At 51.2% G+C, this 27488-nt stretch overlaps 11 protein-coding genes across 11 annotated transcripts; 7 read left to right on the top strand and 4 right to left on the bottom strand.

Annotated features, from left to right (window-relative positions):
* Positions 1-1215: 1215 nt before the first annotated feature.
* ASPVEDRAFT_41637 (bifunctional triacylglycerol lipase/ester hydrolase) lies at positions 1216-2851 on the top strand. The gene is made up of 5 exons (XM_040812394.1): positions 1216-1915; positions 2032-2216; positions 2322-2575; positions 2644-2698; positions 2760-2851. Exons 1-5 carry the CDS (start codon positions 1295-1297, stop codon positions 2794-2796), a joined length of 1152 nt encoding a protein of 383 aa, XP_040667919.1. The 5' UTR covers positions 1216-1294; the 3' UTR covers positions 2797-2851.
* Positions 2760-4214, bottom strand: ASPVEDRAFT_41638 (Dcp1 family protein). Its single transcript, XM_040812395.1, has one exon. The coding sequence runs from the start codon at positions 4129-4131 to the stop codon at positions 3157-3159; it is 975 nt and encodes a 324-aa protein (XP_040667920.1). The 5' UTR covers positions 4132-4214; the 3' UTR covers positions 2760-3156.
* Positions 4116-4656, top strand: ASPVEDRAFT_657698 (uncharacterized protein). Its single transcript, XM_040815837.1, has one exon. It carries the CDS (start codon positions 4226-4228, stop codon positions 4499-4501), a length of 276 nt encoding a protein of 91 aa, XP_040667921.1. The 5' UTR covers positions 4116-4225; the 3' UTR covers positions 4502-4656.
* ASPVEDRAFT_41639 (phosphatase family protein) lies at positions 4366-8217 on the top strand. The gene has a single exon (XM_040812396.1). It carries the CDS (start codon positions 4813-4815, stop codon positions 7945-7947), a length of 3135 nt encoding a protein of 1044 aa, XP_040667922.1. The 5' UTR covers positions 4366-4812; the 3' UTR covers positions 7948-8217.
* Positions 8218-8377: 160 nt separating this feature from the next.
* On the bottom strand, positions 8378-9872 carry ASPVEDRAFT_133353 (uncharacterized protein; the record flags this gene model as incomplete). The annotated part of the gene is made up of 3 exons (XM_040807025.1): positions 8378-8874; positions 8932-9488; positions 9541-9872. 3 exons carry the CDS (start codon positions 9870-9872, stop codon positions 8378-8380), a joined length of 1386 nt encoding a protein of 461 aa, XP_040667923.1.
* A 1282-nt stretch (positions 9873-11154) lies between these two features.
* ASPVEDRAFT_132409 (pheromone receptor) lies at positions 11155-12250 on the top strand (the record flags this gene model as incomplete). The annotated part of the gene is made up of 2 exons (XM_040806913.1): positions 11155-11701; positions 11754-12250. 2 exons carry the CDS (start codon positions 11155-11157, stop codon positions 12248-12250), a joined length of 1044 nt encoding a protein of 347 aa, XP_040667924.1.
* Positions 12251-12878: 628 nt separating this feature from the next.
* Positions 12879-14201, bottom strand: ASPVEDRAFT_28773 (single-stranded DNA-binding protein; the record flags this gene model as incomplete). Its single annotated transcript, XM_040810150.1, has 6 exons — positions 12879-12926; positions 12957-12997; positions 13126-13151; positions 13604-13661; positions 13760-13848; positions 13912-14201. The coding sequence occupies 6 exons, from the start codon at positions 14199-14201 to the stop codon at positions 12879-12881; spliced, it is 552 nt and encodes a 183-aa protein (XP_040667925.1).
* Positions 14202-16419: 2218 nt separating this feature from the next.
* On the top strand, positions 16420-20007 carry ASPVEDRAFT_131793 (uncharacterized protein; the record flags this gene model as incomplete). Its single annotated transcript, XM_040806860.1, has 5 exons — positions 16420-16675; positions 16786-16870; positions 16923-16971; positions 17026-17413; positions 17462-20007. The coding sequence occupies 5 exons, from the start codon at positions 16420-16422 to the stop codon at positions 20005-20007; spliced, it is 3324 nt and encodes a 1107-aa protein (XP_040667926.1).
* A 915-nt stretch (positions 20008-20922) lies between these two features.
* Positions 20923-22191, top strand: ASPVEDRAFT_131692 (uncharacterized protein; the record flags this gene model as incomplete). Its single annotated transcript, XM_040806850.1, has 1 exon — positions 20923-22191. A coding segment is annotated over one exon (1269 nt), but the record flags the coding sequence as incomplete, so codon positions are not given.
* A 461-nt stretch (positions 22192-22652) lies between these two features.
* ASPVEDRAFT_150850 (AP-2 complex subunit mu) lies at positions 22653-24422 on the top strand. Its single transcript, XM_040808255.1, has 3 exons — positions 22653-23048; positions 23144-24146; positions 24206-24422. The coding sequence occupies exons 1-3, from the start codon at positions 22712-22714 to the stop codon at positions 24210-24212; spliced, it is 1347 nt and encodes a 448-aa protein (XP_040667928.1). The 5' UTR covers positions 22653-22711; the 3' UTR covers positions 24213-24422.
* Positions 24423-25059: 637 nt separating this feature from the next.
* ASPVEDRAFT_132056 (uncharacterized protein) lies at positions 25060-25890 on the bottom strand (the record flags this gene model as incomplete). The annotated part of the gene is made up of 1 exon (XM_040806883.1): positions 25060-25890. One exon carries the CDS (start codon positions 25888-25890, stop codon positions 25060-25062), a length of 831 nt encoding a protein of 276 aa, XP_040667929.1.
* Between the last annotated feature and the right edge of the window lie 1598 nt (positions 25891-27488).

A 27488-nucleotide genomic window follows, 5' to 3' on the forward strand; every position in this document is an offset into this window, starting at 1 on the left:
GCTTGAAATTCACCGTTTGATCTTCGGCCAAATTTCTACAGCTTTTGGACCGTTGACTTGGCCCATTATTATAGCGACGAAAAACATGCGAACCAGAAAGCACCTGTACAGCCTATGCTCAAAGTTTGCGCTACCTTGACTTAACAACAGAGTTGAGACTCGACGATACCTCGTCGACTCGGGGAAGTCATGGACATTGTATAATTGAGGAACCAACCTCCTAAACCAAAACCATACATTGCGGTGAATTGATTTTTTGCCCGACCTTTTCTTTTTCTTTTTCTATTTTTTTCATTATGGAAATATATGTCACCTTTCCTTTTGCTGCATGCCAAAATTTCGTCATCCAATTGTGCTCGGTTATTTGATGCTCATTATCGGCGTTGCAAGGTCAGAATGGGTGGGCTTCAACAATGGGCATATTTGGTTTGCAAATCGGTTCGTGGGCTACTCGCGTGGATCGCGCAATTGCATTGTTATTTGTGCCCTTGATGTTATGGTTAACGCGGTCAACGTCCTGCGGCTTGTGGCACTGGGGTCACCGAAAACCCGTCACAAAATGCCTGGTTTTCGTTGGATGAATCCTGCTCGTTCGCCATCAGGTGCAATCGCATCTGGACGAAACAGTGGGATAATCGATCCCGTCGACGTCTCCCAAGAAAACAAAAAAAGAACTGTCTGCGAGCCTGCTATGACATCACCTGCGCATGCTACTTTTTCTCTTGATTTTTGCTCTGTACCAACTGGACATGTTCTTGTATTGCTGGCTGTGGATTTTATCAGTTTCTAACCGGCATGATTGTTGTCATCATTATCATTGTCAATATACCATCATAGCAGGGAGCCAGGCGAGTGGGTTCAACTTATACATTGTTCTTGTCATGCTTTTTATTTTCTTTTTCTTGTTTACAGCTGTGCTTTATCATGTTGGCACTGATACAATTTGCGCCTTGCTAAGATTCATGCGGGACCAGGATTGGGCAATGATTCAGATGTAGAACTTGGGATTTACATACAGGCAGACGAAGATCTTGAAAAGAGAAAAAAAAAAAAAACAAAAACAAAAACAAAATGCAATTAGACTTATTTATTCCATAAATATCTGCTCTCTGTTGATACTTGTAGGGCTAGTAGGTTACTGGGACTTCGGCAGCAGTGAATCTGCGCATGTGCTCAGGTCCAGATCTCTTGGCTCTCTTCACCGGCCGGTCTCATCATCCACGCAGACATGCTTCCATCTCGACTTTTACACATACATTTACATGCTTCAATCCATCCCTTTTTCCTATCAAAAATGTCACTCCCCAAACCGCATATAGGCCCAGATAGTTTCTTCCACAAAACATCCCCACCGACCTGTGCACCCTCCTCCCCCTCATGTCCCACAACCATCTACTTCATATCCGGCAACCCAGGACTGATCTCCTATTACCACCCATTCCTTTCCCTGCTAAGCAAGAACTTAACATCAGCATCATCCCCAGGCCAGGACTCCTTTCACGTCTTTGGGCACAGCCTTGCTGGGTTCGAGCTGGAGCCCGCACCATCATCATTCAAAACCAACAGCAGAACCGAAAAAGCAAAGACCAAACAACCACCAGGAACGAGCAACGGCTATTACTACAATGTCGAAGACCAGATTCGGTTTGTGCAGGCACGTCTAGAGGCGCACATGGCTGCTCTGCGCACAGAGTCCGCCAATTCTAGTCCTAGTGCTAGTGATACAGATGTGCCGAGCCAAAGACCGAGAGTGATTCTCATGGGCCACTCGGTGGGGACTTATATCGCGATGGAAGTTCTACGACGACATCGCGAGAACCAAGCAACTGCTGCCGGTTTCGACATCGTGGGCGGAATCATGCTCTTCCCCACTGTAATAGACATTGCGGGTTCGCCGGCCGGGCAGAAGTTAACGGTATGTATTTGTAGATACCTCCTTGTTCTTGTTTCATAACACTCCTAGTTCTGATACGATTGAATATTCTATATATATCAATACCATACATGACGGGCGTGCTAACCAATATTTAGTTCCTCCTCCGCTTTATCCCGCAACTGGCACTACTCGTGTCGCTGTTCTCTCGACTACTAACGTCTATCCTCCCCAACTCTATTATCCGGGCTGCAGTTCGGTCCGTGATGCGGTCTCCGCCTGAGACAGCTATAGATGCAACTACAGCGTTTCTCAAGAGTAAACGAGGCGTGCGGCAAGCTTTGTAAGTGCTTCACACTCCATCTTTCCCCCTATCCTACTCGTGCCTTACCCAACCCCCACTGCATTATGTATATATACATTGTTGCTAATGTACATGGTGGGGAAGACATATGGGTGCGGACGAGATGCGCACCATCACCACAGATAAATGGAGTGATGATGTCTGGGGAGTATCTAAAGCTAAAGAAGGCTCTCGGCCGCAGGAGCAATTACTAACGCGGTTATTCTTCTACTTTGGCCGAAACGACCACTGGGTTGCGGAGCAGACGAGGGAGGAAATCATTGCGGCGCGGGGAACAATGCAGAATGGGCCTAGGATGATTGTTTGCGAGGAGTCCCTGCCGCATGCGTTTTGTTTGAGTATGGTTTCCGATGATTATTCCTGATGGCTCTTTGATATGTTTGTTACTGACTTGCTATGGTTATAGGACACAATGAGACTATGGCCAATAAAGTTGCTGATATGGTTCAAGAAATACTAGAGTATGATGGATGCTAATCGGATAATTTTTAGACGGGGAAGCGCTGATAGACGACAATACAGATTAGATGGCGTTGATAATAGAGGGAATCTTCATTAATGCGTTCAGAGATGGTAGACGCTCCCATTGATAGCGGCAATGAGGCGGAGAGGCCCGAGGTTGGATTTCTCGTCATGAACAGCTGCTTTTATAGTGGGCATCATCCTGATTTGGGATCTTTAGCTGGTGAATTACTGACCACGCCTGGCCCTTCTATATATGCCCAATAACCAGTGATATGGGACGCGGGGACTGCACATAACCCCATTATCAAGGAAATAGATGGATTATAGACGTAGGTCACCGGTTGCGCGAAATAGTGACACCCACGACTAATTGCTTATAGTCGAGTGCTGCCTTTCGGGATCAAAGCATGTTCATGGTCGTCTATAATCGTGATGCTTCGGGGAAGCTGGCTAATCACGAGTTTGGCCCGGTCCGATACGCTAGTCCGCTTCTCCGAAAGAGATCCCCCAAGACATCCGGTTGTTGGAGGTTTGGTTCAATAGGGGCCCCGTCTAACCCAGGGGCCTGCCCCTGTGCGGGTTGGCTATGCGCCCTCACACTCCATGCATCGTCTTGTGCCCTTTCCTGGCCAAACAAATCCCGGAGGGAAATTTGGCGGCCCATCGGAACACTGGCTTGCATCTCATCCAATGGATCCGCGGTGCTCGAAGCAGCTGTTACAGCGGCATGTAGGCCGTTCTGGCGCGCAGCTTCAAGTCGATCGCGTGCTAACTTCAGACTTTGACCAGCAATAGAAGCACATTCCCGAATGACTTGGGCGTTGATGTTCCGTGTTTCTGACGTGGAGCTTGGAGGGGGTTCGGAAAAGACCCAAAGGCCATAGATGCGAAGGTGGCTACTCGCTCTGGAGGTATCTGGTTCAGGGTTGGTATCAGACTTGAGAATGATGTATTCTTCTGTGATCTCCACGTTCTCGCTGTCCGTCAACGGAAGATCAAAGTTGTTCAGCCCACGTCGGTTTAGCACGAACACACTGTATCGCTCTTCCCCGAGATTTCCCGCAACTAGCTGGCAAACAAAGAGAGTGCCCTCAACCCCGGTCTTCTCCCATTGTCGTGTAGATGGACTGAATGTGTAAACGACCGCAAACGGCGCAATGGATTGAATCGACTTCACTGCGGGGTTGTGGCTCTGTAAGACGGAAAGGTTCAGCTCCTCATTTGTGCGCGGAGGAGCCAAGGCCATGCTTTGATTCTGCTGTTCGAGCAGTTGCTGCGGGTCGGAGAGGTAAGCCTGACAGTCTGAATCGTAGCCCGGACCTTGAAAGTACCCCTGGGTGCTCTGGTGATTGTGATGACCGCTGTTCTGGTTCTGGTTCTGGTTGTTGTTGTTGTTGTTGTTTGGTCGACGAGCCCTGCGTGACGCCATGGTGAAGATCGCAGTTTTATGTTATCGTAGCATGTAAATTAAAGTCGAGACCGAGCAAGCTGGGATAAATGGCAGGGGCGGGGGAGAAAGCAGTATGCGAGAGTCAAGCAACAACGCATCGAGTGAAGCTCCGACTGTCTCCCTTTGCGGAAGGCGGTCAGCCAGCCCCGACGGCGCAAGTGTAGTTCCCCTCTTGCGGTCATCACTGTTCCTCCGGTTCCTCGACTCCTTCCGGCTTGATTTGCGCCTCTCAGGTTTCCTTGTCATCCCCGTATCCAGTTGCTTGTGGATGGCAGCATCTAGACTTCTGGTTATCGACACCCAATTGCGCCTCCTTCATCACCACTTGTTCCCGAAGCTCCTCGGCTGATTTGCTATACATATCTCTCGTTAGACCTTCCGCTAGTATACTGCGCGTGATGCCTGGCCAATTCATTGGCTCTTAATTGATCCTCAGATTCACCCCAAGTTAGCTCGTGATGCCTGACAGTCACGCCTCGCTCCGCTCCTGTTTACGTCTTGCCTCCGTTCCGCGTGCCAGCACTGCCCCCACATTCTATACGAGCTCTTGAGCCTGCCCGGGTAAAGCGCGAAAGACGAGACCTTATATACACACAACGTGAGCGGTTCCGCGAGGGATGAGCACCTCTCTCACACCACAATAAAGAGTGCTTTGTGAATATGGCAGCCCACGACGAGCAGTATTCCGACCCTGGGGCTAAGGAATACCCCTCTGATAACGATAACCTCGGGGAATCCGCAGATACCGCTTCCGACCCATCCTCCCTTCTCAACGCCGTCAAAGCACGAAGGGATGAGTATACCCGCCATCGAACCCTCCATGTGAAGGTTGGCACCTGGAATGTGGCTGCCGTTTCTGGCACGGAAAAAGACATTGGGAAGTGGTTTGTTCAACAAAAGGGTGTGTGTGGGCCGGGATCCCAGGCAGAATCGACGTCTAAAGACACGGGCTCCGGAGGTACTCGTTCGCTTTCTGAGATCCCACCAGACGAGGTTGGCCTGTATGTCCTAGGACTACAAGAAATCGTTGATGTCTCATCGCCCGCAGAAGCCTTGAGACCATATGTGGATCCCGCTCCGGCAAACCGCTGGAAGGCGGCTCTTGAGGATTCTCTTCCTGCAGGCTATAAACTGGTGGCAGAAATTCAGCTGATTGGATTGCTGCAACTGATTTATGCCGCTCCGTCCATTGCCGATAGCGTGTCTGCCGTCAGCTGTTCCAGTGTAGGTACGGGCCTGCTTGGGTACGTAGGTAATAAAGGTGCCGTGGTGACCCGTCTGCTTCTCGGTGAGACTACCTCCATAGTATTCGTCAACTGCCATCTGGCGGCGGGGTCGGACAAAACCAGCTTAGATCGACGAAATTGGGATGCCTCGCAGATTGTTGGGCGTACAAAGTTCGATTCGATCGATCCTGAATATACGCTTCGAAATACGCCTTCCGAAAGTATTGGAGACGAGGATTACGCATTCTGGTTTGGGGATCTAAATTATCGTCTTGAGGATATTCCTGGTGATGATGTCCGACAAGTCCTTGCTCGGCATACGGAAAACGAGTACGATAAAAGGCATGGAGTTTTACTGGAGGTAAATGGTACGCCGTCTTCACCGCGTGTAGTCGTTGGCGGGGACGCAGGGCGGCAGTCACCCGTTTCAGATATCACCCCAAGCGAGACACAGTCGGTCGACTCTGATGAAGACTTGGACCCTCACCAAGATCCAGCCTCTCTTCAAACAACAATATCATCATTGTTCCCCCATGACCAGTTGCGCATACAACAAAACAAAGAGAAAGCCTTCCATGAGGGCTGGCGCGAGGGCCAAATTTCGTTCTTACCTACCTACAAATATGATATTGGCAGCATGGCGAGATTTGACTCGAGTGAGAAGCATAGAGGGCCTAGTTGGTGTGACCGCATTCTTTACAGATCGCGCAGGGACAGATTAAGGTATGAGCGCCTGGTTAAGGAAGCCACTGAGGCTAGAAAAAGAGACGAAGAGATGAAAGCGAGAGGGCTCGAAAGCGCTGCGGCCGATGACAACGTTTTGTTCGACTACGACCCCGACGCCGATGGTGCGGATAGCGGCGATGAATATGATCCAAACGAAGACCAGGCCAATGAAAATGCTTCACCTAATTCATCACCAGAGGCGGACGACTCTATACGACTAGAGTATTATAGGTCGCATCAAGGTGTCCTCTCCTCAGATCACAAACCTCTTGTCGCTGGGTTTATATTGGAATTGAACTGTGTGGAACCAAGGCTCAAAGCCCAAGTGCACCAAGAAGTTGTACGGGAGCTAGACAAAGCCGAAAATGAGTCACGACCCGGCCTGACAATCGTAGTGGACAATCCCACTCATGAGCCGTCCCGCTCAGACATGGATCCGAATTCTGTAGATTTTGGAGATATATCTTTCGAAGACCCCGTCAGCCGATCTTTGACTGTTGCCAACACCAGTGGTGTATCTGCAACCTTTTCTTTTCAAAAACCAGAGCGTGCCGAGGATTCCGGGACACCGTGTTTGGAATACAAAGTTGCGAAGCAACACCATGAGCCACCTGGCGATGAAGGCCAACAAACGTCTGCAAACGAATGTACACTTTTGCCCGGGGAGCTCGCTGTTATTGAAATCACGATCTGCGTGCGAGACATCCCATTTGTCCGCCTGCTTAATGATGCCCAAGTGAAGCTTGAAGAAGTTCTGGTTCTTAGGGTGAAGGATGGTAGAGACCATTTTATCTCTGCATATGGGAGGTGGATGCCCACGGCTTTTGGCCGTAGCCTGGAGGAGCTTACTCGGATGCCCGAGGCTGGTGCACGGAGTCTGACTTCCTCTTCATCAATAAAGAGCAGCGAAGACCAATCAGCAGTTCCGATATCAGCTCCCAGAGAGCTTTTCAAGCTAACAGAGGCAATCTCAGAGCTTGCAGAACGGGCAGTTGCGGAATGGGGCATGGTGAAAGGGGAATCCAACGACAAGGCGCCGTGGGAGAGGGAACCACATGGTTCTACCTGGCCCTTTAAACCTGAAACGTGGACGCTCAAAGACAAGGAAGGGCGCGCGCATCTCTTAGCCCTAGCTCGAGAAGCCTTGGACACCAACCAAGCTTTTAGCCAGATTTTCGCCCCTGAGGTGTCTTCGTTGATTCGTCTCGAAATCCTAGGCGAGATTCTTGTTGCGTTCCTGCGCTCGTTGAAAGACGGGATAATTCCAGCTCCTGTCTTACAAAATTTGGATCAACAAATCCAGGCGCGGGAGAAGGCGAAGCAGCCTCCCCTTTCCTGGGAGGACTCACAGGCTTGGGTACTTGAGAGCCTTGCCTGGTCCCCAGCCCACAGTGTCTCCTTCACCTTTGTGACCTTTATGCTCGCGCGGATTGCCAACGAAATTGCACCTGTGCCTACCAAGCCTCTTCGTGGTCTTAAAGAACCGGCACCTAAAGAGAACGCGGAATCTAATACGGACCAAACAAAAGATGATCAACCATCAACCCGCTCCCCGGTATCCCGAGCGTCATTCATTTCAACTGGTAGCTTCCGGCGAAAACCAACGTTTTCTACACCACCTATTCCACAAGACACGGCAATGACCGCAATGGCTCAGCGACGACTGACCGTCGAGAGCGCTCTGGCTGGCTTCTTCTCCACTGTGCTCATATCTTCTGATGTTCCTGCCCCCTCGAAGGATAAAGAGAAGCGAGTCCAGGAAGAAAGGAAACGCAGCATTATTGAACCATTTCTGAAGCCCATCGGAGTGGACTACCATGGTCCTTCAGGTGGGGCATTGTGAGTTTTATCTTTAATTTCTTTTTACATCATGATATCTTGGGAGGCTCTCTGTTTTGTACTCTTTAATAGATGAGAGGAGATCCATATATTATACACCGACTGTTGCCCTCTTTGGGGCCACTTCAACTGGGCCAGCTAATGATAGTGGCGACTTCCTTTTGGTGTTCGAACGGGCTGTTTTGCACCTTTTGAAAGCTATATATATAGTCATACATATTGACCAACAATTACGTTAATACAATGATAGATGAATGATGCTGGTATACCATGACTTGATAGCTACATTGGAACATAGTCCCAGATATCTCGTAGTACATACATATTCCAAATGACCATATACAATGTAACGTCGGAAACTAAAAAAAAAAGAGCTCGACGCTCATAAAGCCCGGGATATAAACGCGCTCAAATAATACAACCCAAATCGAAAATCACTCTTCTATGATAGACTCCCGTTTCGCCCGCCTCTGCTGCGATAATACTGATTTGCGCGACTGAGGGGCTTTGCCCTTGCTTGTCCTGCCACTACCACGGCCACCTCCAGCATTACCAGGTGACTTCTTCGTGGGTGTTTTACCCAGAACCATATCCTTACAAACGAGAGCGCCACGCTTGGCTAGAAGAAGCGGTAAACTCGCCAACGAAATGCCAATATGAACCGGGAATAGAACGGCCGTGGAGATCCAATCTAGGATTACAGCAATTATACTCTTAGGCTGTTGCGCAGATGAGCGCTGTGCGGCCGCCGCAATGGAAAGCGCGTCGCGAGCTTTCGCCTCGAGGAGTTGTAGTCGGGACTCAGTTTGGTAGGCTGAGACTGCGGTGCGTTTCTCGTGGCGGCGCACGGCGCGGTTGAGGGCGTCGATATCTGTTTGGAAGCCCTTGCGGTATTCGGCGGTAGCCTGGGATACGAGGGAGAGGGTGTACTCTTGTTCCTGCGGCGTGAGTTCGCGGGGTTCATCGGTGTTGCTGTTACCGTTGTTACCGTTGTTGTTGTTGTGGTTGTTGTTGTTTGATGCAAGACGGGAGGCTGCTGTTTCGGCGACGTGGGCTTCTAGTTCTTCGAGGCGCTTAGAGAGGTCGTGGACCTCGCTTGCATCTATTCTGTCTCTGTCGTCGTCCTCCGATGAGGCGATGACACGTTGGAGGTGCAGAGTTCGGGTTTGGACCATTCTTAGAAGGTGTTTAAATGGTCGGATCTCGGCGGCCAGGAGGAAGATGGTTAGGTTGTAGTTTGAGACGAGGCCTTCGGAGGGACGGGAAAGTTTGGCGCGGATTGTGTGAAGCACCCATGTACCTATTAGAGGGAAGATGAAGCAAGACGCGAGGGCGGCGAGTTCGTGGATATGAAGCTCTTTGATAGCTGTGGTGCTGACGCTGGTTGTTCGCTGTTCTCTTCTGGGGCCTTCACCGGCGTCTGATCCATCTTCAAGGGTATCTTGTGTAGGCTCTGGCACGGTCGCGTCTAGGCCCGATGGAGGTTCGAGGTCATATAGGCTCTCATGCTGACGGACTTGTGTTCGCGCCGAGTGATACCACTCCCTATGTCGCATTAGATACAGAGTTGGGATTATATAAGGTTGTAACTACTTACCATGGTAGCCTGACGGACCAGTTCAGAAAAACAGCCGCCAAAATTAACAATGTAACGTCAGTGACCACCGCACTCCCGTTCTGAAAGAAGATGCCGGCGATGGCGGGAAGGAGCGCGAGGCCCAGCGGCGCGGACTGCCAGTGCGATTCTTCATCGGGAGATTCGTCATCGTGGTATCTGGCAGCGCGGGGAAAGAATAGATCGTCAGTCGATGAGCGGATGGTATTCCGGGCCTCGGACACAGAATCTGATAGAGTCGAGTTGCGGCGCTGGGGCTCGGGTGCCTCGGCGATGGTTGCAGCGCGGGCCAGGCCGCGATGGCGGAGGCTCATGGGGCTTGGGGAGGTCGACATAGGCGAGTGTTAGGAGGCGAACAAAGAGAGAGAGGCACCCATGGTTTTAGTCCCGAGATCAAGGCGGGGAGCAGAGGGACGAGATTATGAAGTAATCTGGAACTTGAGGGCCGAGGACCAGATCGTGGCAGCTCAGCTCCACAGTTCGTGGGGAGAGCCAGAGACAGCGTGGACTAACCGGTTTGAGTCACGATGACGATCTGCAGCGCTGCTTGGCTGTCACTCTCCCTCGTCCTTGACCCAAAGCACCTGGATGTCAGCTTCATTGTTTGACCCGACTCGGTTGCTGGAACAACTGGGGAGGCTTCCAAATTTCCACCCGTCCCAGTCCTTGCAGCTCGCATGCAAACCGCCTGCAACGCGCCGGATCGGTCACCCGCTGAACACACTGTCTCCTACTCTACACTGTAGCGTCGCGCCCCAATAGACAGAATGGATGAAGATGGTCCGAAAGCAAGGCGTGTCTCGTTGAAGGGTCATGGCAAGCGGATCCGGGCCAGTAACACGGAATACCAGACGCAACGTGATGTCGCCTCGTGAAACCAGCCTGCAGCCTACAGGCATCGGGCTCTTGCTTGTGGAATGTAATCCGACCGCCGGATGTTCCAATCCCGTCTAGGGGGAGGGGCATCAGATGAGCATGAATTCAGTGAAGATAAACGGCAGCCCGGGCGAGTCGAGGGTTCAAGAGTGGTGACACTGTTCCAAACCTTTCAATTGAGCATCTGGATCTATTGACACCCAAATTAGGAAGTATATGGGTCTACTCGCTCGCCGGCACTACCACGCCCCCCTGCAACACTGCGACTTCTTTATTCATCAAAGAGCTCTTGTCGATGATGTGCGAGAGCTACAGGGTCTGATCGACTGAGACAAACCCACTGTCTGCAGCCCCAGGTCGTTTTCGAGCGCGTATAACACTACCCGCCTCCCCCGTTGCCATTATTTCTGGACTTGAAAGTGTCAGGCCATAGGTGATTGACTCAACTTATTGAGAAAACACAGTTATTCTCGACAACTCTGTCTCGGAGTCATTTGCTATTCTATTCGACTTCCCCTAGCTATGTCTCCCATCTCCTCCTAACAGGATGTTGCTGGCTCATCGTGTCTCGTTCTTAACCTGCCTCCATCTTCCTCCTGAAGCTGGATTCTATCTGGGAAGCAAACATCGCGCCAGAACTTGGTTTTCACATTATCCTCTGGCTTCATCTTTCCAAGTCTATACTCGGCCTCCAACATGAGCTCAACGGGCTCAACCTCCATGCATCGCTCTACTGAGGCCGTGGTTATGCAGACCCTCTCTGCCCTCTCTATTCTGGCCAGTGTACCACCCCTAGCTTTGCATTGGAAGAACAGGAACTTCCCGGCTGCCTCCCTCGTGGGATGGTATATTCTCCTCAACCTTTTCAACATCATAAATGCTTTCATTTGGCCCACGGATGATGTTGACAACTGGTGGGATGGTGTTGGCCTTTGTGATATTCAAGTGAAGCTCCTGGTGGCTTCATACGTTGCTGTTCCTGGGTGTCTGGTTTGCATCTTCCGGAGTCTCGCCTCTGTGCTGGACACCAGCAGAACGACTCTTGTCCCGAACAAACACCAGCGCTGGAGAAACCGTGCCATGGAAACCATGTTCTGCGTGATCATTCCTATCGTTGCTGCGCTCCTGCATCTAGTATACCAAGGCAACCGATACTTTATCTTTGCGATATCTGGCTGTGTCAGTGGCCTCGACGAAAGCTGGGTCAGCCTCGCACTGGGTTACATCTGGCCGTTTCTCATTTGCCTTATTGCAAGTTATTACTGTGGTGAGTATGGCCCCGACTCTTAATGCCAGGGTTATTTCCTAACTTTGCCCAGGTCTTGTGCTATTGCGTCTCAGGCGGTATCGAAACCAGTTCAATGAAATAATCCGCGCAGCGCATTCCGGGCTGAGCAAGTCGAGGTTCTTACGACTATTCTTCCTCTCCTTCATCATGGTTTTAGCCATCACCCCGGTCCAGGCTTACGTGGTTTACGTGCAAATAGAGGCATCATTGCCGTGGCATGCTTTCTCGTTCTCCAACCTCCACGGCGATGGTCACCTGTGGAGTCAGATAACTAAGGTTCCAACCCAGGGCAAGGTGTTCTACGACCGTTGGACTCCAATTGCGGCGGGGTTCATGACATTTATCTTCTTCGGATGTGGAAAGGATGCATCCCGGCTTTACCGCGCGGTCCTCCGACCCTTCGGCCTGGATCGCTGCTTCAACCCTATACAGACTTCTTCGACCGGAAGCTTTCCGCGAGAGGCTTCAGGATCTACCGGCAGCCGAGCCCAGCTAATTTCCGGGAACAAGAATAAAAAGGCTCGGTGAGTGGCGTCCATCTCATACCAATGCAATGTACCCATATGCTAACCAACCCAAAGACAAGACTTATACCACGCATCAAGAATATCCGACCAGGACTACAACGATCTCGAGAAGGGAGCCTCACCCTCCGCTTCTGCATCTTCTGGTCAATCCCCTAAGAAGGGATGGCTGAAGACCCATCTCTCCTGGTTCAGCCGTTCATTCCCTGCCCGTCGAGAGGCGATGCGCCCAGCTCTGCACCTGCTCATCCCCTCGAACACAATCTCAACCAACGCTTGGGCTGGAACTAGTACTACCATGAGCCGCGACAGTATGGATATCGAGCTTATGCCGCCGCGGGCAGACTTGATTAGGGTCAAGCAAGTCATCAGACAAGAGAGGGAAATGCAGATATGAACCAATAATCCAGCGGGGGGAAGAAGAAATGGCCCTAGTACCTAGGTTAGGTTCTCTTTCTACCTTCCCTACTTCGCCTATATCTTATACTTTTCTGTTTTCATTTTCACTTCCTCTTCGTCGTCTTCTTCTCTATATGCAATAGTCATTATACCCCGGTACACTATGTACTTCAGTTCTTTCTAGTTGTGTTTTCGAATTCCCATCCTCTCATGGATATATACATGCGTGTAATTTAATACAAACCTTCTTCCTCTTTACCTTTACCCCATAATGGCTGAACCTAGTTTAATTTAAGTATTCCCGAACTTACACCGTACCAACTCCACGCCGTATCTCTTAAAACACCCAACCCTACATACAAACTGAGCTGGCCCCCAGACCGGAGAATGAATGCCCGAACGTTTGTGTCTGGAATCGCGACCCAATTGGCGTCGGTAAGCTTCTGACTGGGGTGGCTCGTGAGCTACTGAAGTACTTACTAGCCGCTCGCCAACTCTCCGAGAGTCTAAGACGTAAGTGTTCAGCCGTGTTAATAAATCTAGATACCCTACAGGTCAAACCGGGTTCTTAAAAGGTTACTCCGGGTAGGAAATCTCCCGGGGATCCTTGTCCTCTCTGGAAGGATCAGCCGGTTGGTGATGCATGTCCAATCGGAGAGTTTGATGTTATGGTCAGAAACTTCGGACGCGAGTATGGGAAATTTTTTTAATGAAATAGTATTCGATAGGATGTAATATATTGTGGATATGGGAGTGCCAAACACTGGTAAAGAATACAAGGGTTCTGAATGAACGCCATAATGACATATGAAAATAGTCGGATATCACAGAATCTTCAATTCCGCTACGACTCGAGCCACACTTGGATCAGGGAATAGGGTATTAACCAAGCCAAGCCGCCGCATGGAAGTGTTGACTGGGGTCGTATCTAGACACGCTTATGTTGAGAAGAGCTTACTCCGATTGACCCGCGTCGGCTTTGGCACCCTGGGAGCGCGAAAGCATTTCGAAGTGGCCTAGGAAGAAAAGATGGGTTAGCCATACCCGAAAAGATAGATATACACCGATTCAAGATTTCGCACAAGGGGAGGAGCGAAAAGAAGAAATAGCTTACGTTGTACGAGTCTGAGGGCGTAGTGGTCTTTCCCATTATCATCGGTATACTTGCTGTTGGCTGCCGTGGCATCGACAGATACGAGGGAGCTACACACAGGAAATTAGCAAGCGCACATTGTACAATATCACCACCGCAATATAGGCACTTACCCCTTTGGCACCTGCAAAAGGAACTCCCTTTGGGCATCCGTCACGAAGGCCGCAACGCGAAACCAGCTTGTCTGGCCATCTCGAGTGGGGTTCGTTGTTCCCACTGAGTATTTCACATATTCCTGGCCATTTTGCGAAGTGCTTAACTCTGGATTGGCACCGAGACGACCGGTGATGTTCATGCGGGCGATAGACCGCGCGGGCGAAGTGGTGAATGTGCGCGCGGGTGTAGCAGCGCGAGGAGCAGCGCGCTGAAAAGATCGCAGCGATGACGAGGAGAAGGCAGACATGATGCACTTGGGTCGAGAGAAAGACGCGCGGTTGTTATGGTTTTGGCAGGTTTAGGGGGTTTGTTTGGAGCTGTCGGACCGCTCGAATCATGAATGACGACGGCCAGATTGCAGCAATGTTCACGTGACCCAGAGTCCCGGAGCCAATCAGGTCATCCATAAGGCCGCAAGACCACCTGGCAGCTCCATCCTCTCCACGGTTCTCGAACCTCCATCTCGGTGCTTCTGCAACACAGAATCAGATCCAAGGAATCCAGGCCTGCTCGCGAACGCACGCCATTCACCAGCGTGCAGCGGGTATGGGATTTCGCCGTGCCTTGGTTTCAGCTGTCCACACTTTGCGATATGCTGCATTGGACTCCCTGTGCGACTCGGAATGAATTCGCAGTGTCTCATCTCAAAGTCGGCCTCGATACGCATGCACTTATCAGGTGAGCCTTCGGTTTACTGGGCTTGCGACTCCAAATGCCAGAAAAGCTTAATATGAGTTGTCACAATTCCCGGTTTGGGGACGAGTGTCACACTTATCGTAGCTCGCGGGCCCCCTCGCAGAATTAATAATAATATCCTCGTCATGACACTGCGTATTATTGTCTATCTATCTCTAAAACATTTATACTTTCCTCACCGCACTATTTCGTGCATTGGACTATTGGCTCGCGAAATGACTTGCTCTCGCCTTGCCTCTATTGTCCACACGATGGACTCGCTGACAGCGCCCAGCACGTCATGTTGACACCTCAGAATCAGAAGCCCGTGAAGGAGCCACTGTTCATCTTCGTGGCTTCACAGGAACCGTGGCCCTGAACCCCCCAAATCCCCCCCAAAACCCTCCAATGCAGGTCCAAGGAGTTGGGTGATTTTGACTGGCTGGTGACACAAGGAAGACCCCTGATTAAAAACAAAAAACAACTTGGCAGTTGCTCTGGACCAGTGAGAACGCAATATTTAGCAAACAGGGAGCGAACCCAATGGGCATTGTTCTCCATCGCTCGAGCCAAATCATCCCCGTTCAGGACAAGCCATCAATGGGAGTCAATGAGACGTGTCGCCTGCGGCAGCTGCTCACACGAAGCGCTCTGACGCACACGGCCTAGTGCTGCTAGCGCAATCGCACTTTGATGATCGTTGGTCAATGCAGTCGGCCAAGATCAGGATCGCCAGTTTATACGTACCAACTACCAAGTTAAGTCAGCTTGAGTGCATTCAGTGCAGTCAGTGCAGCGTCTGGTTGAGCCGGCAATATTATTGAGGTAATCCTATCGGCTGCCTTTGCGATTCCTGGAACGGCCTATCGAAAACCATCTCATGCGTGTCTTCAGCTCAAGTGGCGGGCTTGCGCGGCGAGGTGACCGGGATTTGTTCGAGCAAACAACGATGTCCCATGTTTGATTCTGTCTTCTGAGGACACCAAAGTCTCCGGCGTTCGCAGGGTCCAACGCATCGGACCTCTGCCCATCAATTCCCTTGATTGGGTGTCATCAAGGAAGCAAGAGGACTCATCCTTTCCACGGATGCATTACGAGAGTCGAGACTAACCAACCGGTGTGATCGATACTTGAGACACGCTCAGAGAAGAACGCGCTATCCAATCGTCGTCACCTGCGATGGGCAGCGTATGACACTTTCCCTTTTCCAGTCGCTTGATTTTACTTTGTTTTTCCTTTTTCCTTCCTTTTTTTTTTTTTTTTTTTTTTTTTTTCATTCCTTGACAAGCCCCGGGTGGGTAAGCCCACATCTTCCATGCACCGAGTCTATCTTCCTAATCTGAATCCGATTCTCTCGCCCCAAAACCTGTGCCCAGACGGTGAGCTCTAATCTGGGTTAAACCGATTATTCCAAGAATTCAAATTCTGGAGATTACCTCCGGGCTAGGCGTCAAATATGTATTTACTCTACGCCAAATCTCAATCCTCGTTTTCTTCTTCTTTCCTCTCGTTTGCCCCCTTTTGTTAGTTCATGTCTACAAGCGCATAGTGGGTACAAAGCTGCAGGTATCCTTCTCGAGTATCCAAGCACGCCACGTTTTTGTACTTTTGGCTGTCATCCGAACCACTAATCAATCAACTCCTTGAGTTATTTGGTTTGGCTCATGCTTGGGCAAAGAAGTATGTGGAGTGGGATCTGAGGAGAATCTTGCAAAACTCCAAGGCCGGCATTGTATCTTCGCATCGGTTTCGCGACTATTTCCCCAACCCTCTCCGTGCCTGCTGTCAGTATGAAGGTCTATTTCGTTATCCTACTGGTCGCCTGTCTATCTCCAACCCTGCTTGCCTTCGTGGCACGGGTTCCTTACCTTGACCGTCCTGAATATGGCGCCCTGCGTGCGAGGGACACGGATGATACCGGGGATTCTCACAATGCAACGAGCACGAATGCGACGAACAATGCAACAGACAAAGGGAATTCGACCAGTAAAACAACCGCGACTGCAACACCAGTACCGACTCTGGAAAGCTCAAATGTAGACGAAGGTAAGTGAGCGCCCTGCGCTCTTCTCGGTGTTGATAATATTGCCTTTGCTGACAGCTTATAGATAATGAAACCAACGCAACTGCACCCGGACAGCTACCTGTCAAACCAGCTGTCACACCTGCTCTTGGTGTCGGTGGCTTTATCCTCCTGGCTACTGGCGCCATTCTGGCGCTGATTGGAGTCAGGAATCTCTGGTAACAAATCGCATCCTGCTTTCTCGAAGTCACTTTACTTATACTATTCTAGGGTGCAAGTTTTCCTCTCTTCCGCCTTCCTAACCAGCCTAGGAGTAACAGTAAGGACCACACTACCTAAATAGAATAACGAATCTAATGATTTATTCTTTTAGGTACTCATCGTTTATGTGATGAGCCCCCCGGTCCGTGATGCAATCCAAGGTGCATATCTGGTAGCGATATTCTTCACAGGAATCACATTCGGAGCACTTGCCATTGTTTTCAAGGAATTAGCCGAAGGACTCGGATGTCTACTAGGAGGTTTCTGCGTGAGCATGTGGTTGCTTTCCACAAAATCAGGTGGACTTATAACGGCAACCGATGCAAAAGCAGGATTCATTGGCGCAATTTCCGTCGGGTTTTATGCTGTTTCTTTCAGTCACTACACCCGTGATTATGGGCTCATCGGCGCAACATCAATAGCTGGTGGTACGGCTATCGCCTTGGGAATCGACTGTTATAGCAAAGCTGGTTTAAAAGAGTTTTGGCTTTACCTTTGGGGTGAGTAGTCGCTCTAAATTGGCAAGAGCCCAAGTTAATTAGAAGCAGCGTTGAATGATGATATCTTCCCTTTGGGGACGAACACCTACCCCGTCACTCGTTACATGAAGGTTGAACTCGCTGTCGTCGTGATTGTGGCTGTCATGGGCGTCATCTCGCAATTAAGGTTATGGAAAGTTGTCCGCCAGCGAAGATTGAAAGACGAGGAGAAGCGCCAAGAAGAGCAGAGGAAGAAAGACGAAGCCGAAACCGAAGCCGCGAAACGACTCGAGGAGCATAATATGAAAGAGCGAATGGAATGGGAAGCAAAGTATGGCGACAATGTAGCCTCATCTGAAACCTCGACAGCTATCCCCGAACTAGCAGCTGGTTCACAAACGGGCCGTACCGATGACGGAAACTTAAAGGACGATGTGGGTGAAAAGAAAAGTATCTCGGACTCTGTGGTTTCTTATCGTTGCTCTGAGTGCAGGGCACAAGGGGATTGCGATACATCTACAGACGCCACCGGAGACACCAAACCCCAGAACCAAGACAATGTCGATGAGACAGACAGAAATGCAGATCCTAGCCCCGATACTGAGGCGCCAGGTGGAGGCCTTCCCAAATGTTTGCACAACATGGCAGTGGCAGACGACAGGAGCTCTGGCGTGACCGCGATCGTGGGCTCGGAAACGATGTCCGTCTACTCAAAACGACTCTCGATGCTATCCAGAAAAGCGTCCGTAAAGAGCAACACGAAGTATCTCTCAGAATCTCAAGAAGAACTGATAGCGCGTGACGATTCTATGTCTACGATAGGTGTTGCAGATGACGTCAACGACGTAGACTCTAATTGCCATACCATTGCCGGGGACAGCCACTACCAAGCCATGTTGGATGAGGAGCAACCAGCAGCTCCAACGGAGAAATGCACTTCCAGTCAAGAAGGCAACAAGAAGTGTGAACCTGAAAATGGTGAAAGCGCAGCAAATCTGGTAAAAGAAGAAGCACCACAGGTACTGGAAAGCCCTAAGCCGGAGGAACCGCAGGACAAGGAGGTTGCTTCCAAGGAATGCACGTCAAATGTGGAAACACGCCACACCGAGCGACCTGCGGTGAAAGAAAGCGGCAACGGAGAAGTTGAGAGTGGAAAGAAAGCACAAGTTGATGCTGAAGCTCAACATCTGGGAGACTCCATGAAAGCGCCTGCGATGACAGAAGAGGATACACAAAAGGTCGAGCAGCATTCAGACACTGTCAAGGACAATCCACAAACGCAACAAGGCGAAGCAACTACAAGTGAATGCAACGAGCGCGGCCAAGCAACGGAAAAGCCTACAGAAATGGACCAAGCTAGCGAGTCCAAGAACAAGGGTAACGCTCAAGAGGCTCTACAACCGGACAAGGAATCGACGACAGAACCAGGTGAGGGGGAGTCCGCAGAAAAGGGCCATGAGGCCGCTAAGAAGCCAGAAGAACCCCCTTCGAGTGAAAAGCCCGAAAAGAAAAAAGAGGAACCGAAGCGATTAAACGCAGAGACCATTGAGCAAATCCCAAAGCATACATCAAGAGTTATCCAAGCCCACCGCATGAATGAGTGGGCGAAGCACCTGACGGATGCCGAGATCCCTGAACTGGAACCAATTGAGCCGTTTGAAGAGCACCGATCAAGCCCAGCTGAGCAAGAAGAGTCTGCAGCACCAGTCAAAGTGACGGAATTACTACAAACGCCACTGAACGCGCAGCCTCCTCCAGCCGTGGAACCCCGCGTCGCACCCGGACAGGAAACAAGCGAAGAAAACTTCCCGTATGACTCTCGAACGGGTTCACAAACAAAGAGGAGATCAAAATCACCGAGGCGCCTCTCCGGCTTGTCTGTTGGTTCATCGCATAGCCTGGCTCAGAATTTGCCTCCCGCTGTGCAACCACAATTGGGTAACCTTGTCACTACCTCTTCGGAAACGCTGCTCCCCAATGCTGCTCCTGCCGAGCAGGGTTACGAGGAAAGTGAGAAAACAAAACCTCAATGGAAAGGACCGGCACCTCTGATTGCAGTACGCGAGGACATGATGCGAAATCGACTGTCGTCGGTGTCCCTCCCAACCGATCCCTACGCAAGACATAGCACCGCTCAGTCAACCCTTGACTATTCAGCGCGGTACCCCTCCACCTTCCCAATAGCTGAAGAGGATGACGATGATATCCCCCTGTCTCAGCGCCGGACAATGCTCCACCAACAGGGTAGCCCGATCTCACCAATAGACGTAGCCTCGACGCCAAAGAGGTGGAGTAGCAGTGGGGTGCCGTCGAGAGCAAACTCTCCAGCAGTTCTGGCAGCTTGGCGGGAGTCTGTCCGGGAAGATCTCAAGGAGAAGCGCAACCCGCTCAAGCTGACCACCGGCGGCCAGTTAGCGTCACCCACACCGATGGGACCTGGCGAGCGCAGCTCGACACCATTCTACCAACTAGGACAGCGCAATGTGTCGTCGCCGGGCATGATTGGGGACAAGATCGCTGAAGGAATGCAACGAGGCGACATGAGCGAGCTGCATCGGGAGGCCATGCGGCGGATGCAAGCCAAGGCCAATAAAAGCGTCAATCGGCTCGTATGACAGACGATTGGCACAATGTCTTACGTTCTTCAGGGTTGTCGGCCTCCTGTTTGTTTTGTAATGTTTTAGCGATGAGACACGGACTCAACCCCCTTATTTACTTAATCTTATACCCGCACAGTCGATCTTCACGATCGAGTACGGAACTACGGACCAGTACCTACATAATATGACTACGACCACATAGTAATACGTAGTAATGCGGCTTTCAGCCTTCGGGGCTACTTCCAACACAGACCAGCTCCAAAGATGTGATCAAGTCCTCGAAGCCAGTCGCAATTTCGGGATACGGCCCGCCTGCTGCCGATCTAGCCATCCCTTCGAACCGCCGTGAAGTCATCGGAGAAGCCTGTGCCCGGAGCTTTGGGGCGCTAAGACTAGTTCCCCGATTTAAGTAAAGTTGGATCCTTACTTGGGGCTAATATTTACTATTTAATGCTGGTGAGGCAAGCCCGGTCACGGCCGGGAGAGGCTGGACCTGGGGATGTTTCGTCTTGAGAGATTATTGTTATTTAAAGAGATCGAATATATTCATAAAATCTCTGCTCCCTGCTCCCTACCCACTGCCCAACTGCCCAACCTGCCCCGTCTCTCTTTTCTTTTCTCCCAATGTGTAGGGCCGAGTTGATGCATCAATTCGATCCCCTCTATTGACACTCCTCCTCCACACCCCCAGTCGTTCATTGCCCTCTTTTCTTCACAATCGTTGAATTCGATACTCCGATGGAAATTCGCTCGCTTGGTGTTTGGCTAAATCTGTAAGATTGCGTGGATGTCGAGCTCAGATCATTTCTTGTCCTTTGTCCGCGCGCCCCTTTTCGCCCGCCGCCCGCCAATCAGCGCCGCCCGCGACCCTCACTATTTGCTCCGAGTCTTCTCGCTCGTCGTCCTCATTCTTGCCAGTCCAGCCCACTCTCCGTCACCACGGCGTCCCCTCCCTCCCCTTCTCTACCCTCCTCTGCCATCCGGCCGCCCTCGCCAGCGAAAACGGCCCAGTCCAGGCAATTCCGTGACCTCCCTATCATATCATCGCCCCAGATTCAGGAGCCTGCTCCATCGCATCCGCCCCCGCGCGTTACTCTCCAGTCTCCCCAGGCTCAATTCAGTTGCACGCGCACGTCCGCACCCTCATTCGAACGTCTGGAGGTTGAAACAGAAGCACCTCCCTCCCGAACTCGGTCCTCACGCCTGCAGAAACGCTGGGCTGCGCCAAACATCTTGCGCCCCCCGGCCGTCCGACTCGCCAACCCGGTCAATTACGTCCCACGCAATACACCGGTAGCAGCACCCAATCCGCTACAGGCATCGAGCGAGAGTCTTCCTCTCGAATCGCACCGAGACGCGTTCCCTCTCTTAACGATCCCAGAGCGGCGTCGCAGCCGACTGACCCCGTCGCCTAACAGCCTCGTGGTAGAGCGCAGCCAGCAAGAGTCCGAGAGCGGTCGCTCTAGCATTGCGGTGCCGCGAGGGCAGAGGCAAAGCGGCACATTCGACGATATCCCCCTGGATATGGAGGCTCCAGTCGATCGACCCACTCACTCTCTGGGGACAGAGGTTCCACGACATGTCCAGTCTCAGCATTCTCTCCGGTCTCAGACGCAAATAGCGTCGATTCCGTCGAATTCCGGGGCGCCCAACGAGCCTGATGTCGCAGAGGAGCTGGCCTGGGGCCCGGCCCATCCTTGTTTCCCGCATATCAACCCGCATGTGCCGCCTGGATCAGACGAGTACATGACGACGCGCATCATTCGAGTTCGGCGAGACTGGATGGTCAAGGGGGACCTTGCCCCAACGTATTCCAATCTGTACCCGGAGATCCTGGACCCGTTACTGCCTGAGCACGAGTTCCGGAAGATCATTGCGATGGTAAACGATGAGCTTATCAGCGCATTTAACCCGTACAGCTTCCGCAATTGGATTGACGGCGCGATCGGTCTGATCACCGGCTGGATATGGGAGGATCTGGGAGCGCCAGGAGTTAAGAGCCACCTGAGACGGTTGGAAGATTGGCTGGAGAAGTGGAACCGGGAGGTCGGGGCAAAGGACGGGGTTCGTATTTGGAGTCTGCGGCGGACAGGTTACATGTCGCTGGATATTCAAATTCCCGATCCCAAGGTCGGTATCGTGCCGAGCGAGGGTAACCCATCCCGCCCTGGCACACGGCCGGAGAGCAGTGGTGTATGAGCATCAATACCTTCCTGCCTCTCGACCTCTTCCACTTACTTCGTCCTATACCCTTACTTTAATCCCGACTCTGTATTAGCGACTCTTGAACTTCTGCTGCTTACCTTCCTGATTCTCGGCGTATGAGATCATGTCTTATCTTGATACCATTTTTGTTTTATTTCGAGAGCCCCCGGGGAATGCCTACTAGAGCTGCCCGGGGTCATCGGTGTTGGCCCAGTATCTATGCGAGCTACGTGACTGGCTAGATTGCGTCAACCATGCACAAAAGAATAATCTCATGTACAAGTCCTGTATCTATCTATACCAATTGTAATTCAATACAACATCTGATATAAAGACCGGTATTTAATAGATCTAGCGTCTGATATAAAACTGGAGTGGTGGTGCTGGTTCCGTCCGTAGAGCTCCAGCTCCGCCGTCGCCGATCGCGGGAACTTCTCCCTAAACCAAACCCCCGACGAGTCTACAATTCCACCTCCTAACCTCCCCCCTCTCCTTCTGGCCCAACACCCACACGATGCTCTCCGGAATCTTAATCTTCAATCAAAAGGGCGAGAATCTCATCTTCCGCTCCTTTCGCAATGACTGCCGCCCGCGCCTCGCAGACATCTTCCGCATTCAGGTCATCTCCAACCCCCAAGTGCGGTCGCCGATATTAACCCTGGGCTCGACGACGTTCAGCCATGTGAAGCATGAGAACATCTACATTGTCGGTGTGACGAAGAGCAATGCGAACGCTGCGCTGGTCTTCGAGTTCCTGTACCGGCTTGTGCTGTTGGGGAAGAGTTATTTTGGGAAATTCGACGAGGAGGCCGTGAAGAATAATTTTGTTCTGATTTATGAGTTGCTTGATGGTGCGTCCCTCTCCATTTTAGTCCTTCTCTCTTTTTGCAGTCGAGACGCATCCTCTTGTATATTGAATAGCATTGCTAATGGACCCGGTATACAGAAATCCTCGACTTCGGGTACCCCCAGAACACCGAAACGGACACCCTAAAAATGTACATTACGACGGAGGGGGTAAAGTCCGCAATTGCCAATAACCCCACCGACTCAGCACGGATAACTCAGCAAGCGACGGGTGCACTATCCTGGCGTCGCGCCGACGTCAAATACCGCAAGAACGAAGCCTTTGTCGACGTAATCGAGGACGTGAACCTGCTCATGTCCGCAACAGGGACGGTCCTGCGCGCCGACGTAAACGGGCAGATTGTCATGCGGGCATACCTATCCGGAACACCAGAATGCAAGTTCGGGCTGAACGACCGGCTCCTGCTTGATAATGACGCCGCGGGGCCGGGGTCTAGTTCAACGGGCGGAGCAAATATGGGCTCGAAGATAGGAGGGTCGTCGTCGAAGACAAAGGCTGCGGCAGGGAGCGTCACGTTAGAAGACTGCCAGTTCCATCAGTGTGTGAAGCTGGGCCGGTTCGACGCAGACCGTATCATCTCGTTTGTGCCGCCGGACGGGGAATTCGAATTAATGCGGTACCGCGCAACAGAGAACGTCAATCTGCCGTTCAAGGTGCACCCGATTGTGCGCGAGATCGGCACCACGAAGGTCGAGTACAGCGTCGCCATCAAGGCGAACTACAGCTCGAAGCTCTTCGCGACGAACGTCGTCATCCGTATCCCCACGCCGCTCAACACAGCAAAGACAACCGAGCGCACTTCGCAGGGCCGTGCCAAGTACGAGCCCGAGCACAACAACATCGTGTGGAAGATTGCTCGGTTCTCAGGAGGCAGCGAGTTCGTGCTTACAGCCGAAGCGACGTTAACGAGCATGACGAATCAAAAGGCCTGGTCGCGGCCCCCGCTGAGTCTGAATTTCAGTTTGCTCATGTTTACATCCTCGGGGCTACTGGTGCGGTACTTGAAGGTGTTTGAGAAGAGTAATTACAGTTCTGTCAAGTGGGTGCGGTACATGACTCGGGCAGGCAGTTATGAGATTCGGTATGTCATTCTTTCCCGCTATTTAAGCATTACCCGCAAGGTGCTAACTATGAGAACAGATTCTAGTCTACTGCACCAATCCAAAGGTTGGTGGATAGATGGTTGGTTGCATGAGGCGATATTGACATTCATTATCTGCTCGTTCCTTGCTTGCTGGTTGAGCTCGGTGTCCGGCGTTGATACTTGATACTTGTAGTGTACTTCCACCCCGTAAAGTGCAACGTACTTCTTATTCACGATTACTGTCCATCGCATAGTAATGAGCGTACCTGCTACCTGGTGTCACCGTATATTTACGTAGACCCCTCAGCTTGTAAATTTGTCTTCTAGTATTATCTTGGTGGTTGATTTGAGCCATACTACGATATATATATATGTAGTATCTACTAGGGAAAATGAAGCAAGACCCAGAAATATATAAATATACAAAGCATGGATTAGCAAACTAAACTAAACTCGTAGGTAGATAGCATCACATGCAAGATCGACAATAAATATAACAGTGGAAACAAAGTTGTATATACCATTGTACAACGGGAAAACCAACAAGTCCAGATCCAGAATGAAGTATGATTGGTAGATGCAGGGTAAATGATACAATAATGTCCAGTCTCGGTTAAAAAAAGTGAATAAATAACACAGTCACAATCCAGTGTGGAAAGAAGAGAAGGCGTCAAACCCGCAGGCAAATAGGTAGATAATACAGTCTCAGAAGGGTGGGAGATTAAGAAAGTAGGGTAATCCACTCGGGAGAAAAATGAACAGATAGGAAAAGACAAAGAAAAAAAATATCTCTATCGAAGCACGATATAAAAAATACAGCCATGATAAATGTGCATCGGAAAGAGTATACATAAACAGAGAGGTATCATGAAGCGACAAAATCTTGAGAAAACACCGGTAATAAAGACAATTACATCCAATCTTTGTGGATGCGACTGCGTACCATTCGCCGGCCTCGTCGTAGGCCGACATTTCCCTCTCCAACGAGAGCGTGCCATCGCTGGCCGACGCTAGCGTGGTCCTTGCCCATGCGTCGAGCGCAATCGTCCCAGTCTCGCTTGGAGAGTTGGAATTTCTCTAGGACCAGCTCTACCAGGTGCTGGTCGTCGTCTGTTGACCATGATTGACTATCTGTGGCGGCTGCCGGCTCATCTGATTCCTCGATGGAGGGGAGAGCCGCGTCGGGGTCAAACGGTGGTAACCCTAAAGATTCATCTTGCTGGCTTGGTTTTGCCGGTGATGGAGGAGATTGTGTGACAGGTGGTGAATGAAGTGAGTAAAAGTCTGTTTGAGAGAGACCGAGAGGAAGCTCGTAAGGGAGGTGTCGGCGGCGTTTGGGTGTGGAGGGGTTGGATTGCGAATGAAAGTCGCAGACGGTATCTGTGTTGAGATCTTCTTCGTAGCTATTCCGTCGTCGCTTGTTAGGCCCTCGAGATGGCCTGGGCGACGGAAGCTTGGAGGATGAAGGCTTAGGGGTGCGCTTTTGTTTGCGCGACGAAGCGGGAGAAGGGGGAGTAGGTTGGAATGTAAGCGGGCTTTGGAGACGTGCTGATTTCGCACTACGCGAAGACGGCGCTGGTGAGCCGTTCAGGAGCGACTGGAGAGCGCGACAGGTCCCCAGCAGGCCGTTGCCTGGGAGGCTGCTGTCGTCATCGGATGGCGGTGGTGTTGAAAACATGCGAATGGGAGTAAAGCGCGATGCGCGACGAAGATCGCAGGGGAGCGCTGATGGGAGCAACATATTGCGCTGGGAGAGGATTATGGTGATGGAAGAGTCTTGTTGGGGTGAAACGAGCGATGGTGGAGGGGTGTTTGTTTGTGCGCTGCGCAAGCGGGTGGTTTTTTGCGCCGGAAGGGCTCTCGAGGAGCAGGGAGCGAGCGGACGGGATAAAAACACGTGTAAATAGCAAACCCAGGCCAGCGCTTCAAAATGGACTGGCTCCGAGGACGCGACGAAGCGTGGACGACAGTTGGTGATGGAGGAGCGATGAAACGAGAGATGGTTGTTGGGAGGAAACGGGCAGAGAGGCGGGAGCGATAAGTTAATGTGAAAAAGGAGAGTGGAGCCACCGTTGGGCTTATTGCCGCATGCAGCACAGCGCCACCAGCACAATGGGCTCACACAATAAAGACTCGCTGCACACGTGTATTCAACTGGATGTAAGAATAGATCAGGCTGAGTAGTATGGAGTATGGAGTACTGCTCAATGGTCGCTCTTCTCAAGGATTGTGAAAGAACGATGGGATGGACTCTTCCTTCATTCTCCCTCAGCTCCTTCGCCCTCGATTTCTACTCCATTACAACAGGGGCATGGGCTGGTTATGAAGGCCTCGAGGGCCTGAGTACATCATCTGTGTCGCCCCTCGTGCTCTGAGACAAGGAGAAAAGGAGGCGCCCTCGAGGGTGCGCGACGCAAGGACTTGTAAATCTCCTAGACACCGGCCATCCTGCTGATCGGCTGCACAGCGCAGTAACCAGACAGTCTCAAGGGCCGTTCCGCTGTGGGACGCTGCACCACATCATGCAGACTGCAGACTGCATGCACCCCCAATTGCCTGCAGATGTCTTTGCGGATGGCTTGATAGCAGGTTGTAACTCGACACTACCAACATACTACAATATTATGATACTTCCCCAATGCAAACAGTGTTGTGGCTCAAAGACTGGAAATCTAAACAATGGTTCTAAATTAGGGTGTCAGCTTAGTCCACCAAGGTGTCCGGGTGGTTGGTCTGAGGTCTCACTCCCTCTACTCCGGACTCAGTACCTGGATCCCATCTCCCATCCTCCTTTCCAAGGTATACCTCTCCTGCAAACACGGCACCCCGACGCCTATAAGACACATCTTATCCCGTAGCTATATTCAACGGTCACGGTTCTACTGATTGTCCTCAACGGCGCTCTTTCCGCAAATCCAACGGTCCCATGGGTCGCTTCCGAAAGAGGCAATATTAGAACACGAACGCGTCGCGTAACGCGTCTACACGCGTCACAGGTGCGCGTCCACCAATCAACGCCGTGTTCCTGAGCAACTGCCTGAGGCTGAGACATCTTATTCCCACCTGAGTGTTGACCTTCATCCTTGAAGTGGAGGTTTCTTTGATTATCCAAATTTTGGTCATCCACGTTGAGTCGGAGCGTTTGTCACAAGCAAGTGAAAGACATCCCTGCTAATGTTGTCGATCCGGATAGCCCACCGAAGCCAACCAGGCTCCTATCTTATCGATACGCCGGCGTCCCAGCCCCTCCTTGCTTTGTCCATCGAGGGGCTGAGAGCCTCCGCATTCTTTCTTGAGGCAATCGATAACGTTTTTGCAGGTGGCGTCGAATCCCTTTTG

Source organism: Aspergillus versicolor (genome assembly GCF_001890125.1).
Source record: "Aspergillus versicolor CBS 583.65 unplaced genomic scaffold ASPVEscaffold_5, whole genome shotgun sequence".
In the NCBI taxonomy this organism is placed as follows: Eukaryota; Fungi; Ascomycota; class Eurotiomycetes; order Eurotiales; family Aspergillaceae; genus Aspergillus; species Aspergillus versicolor.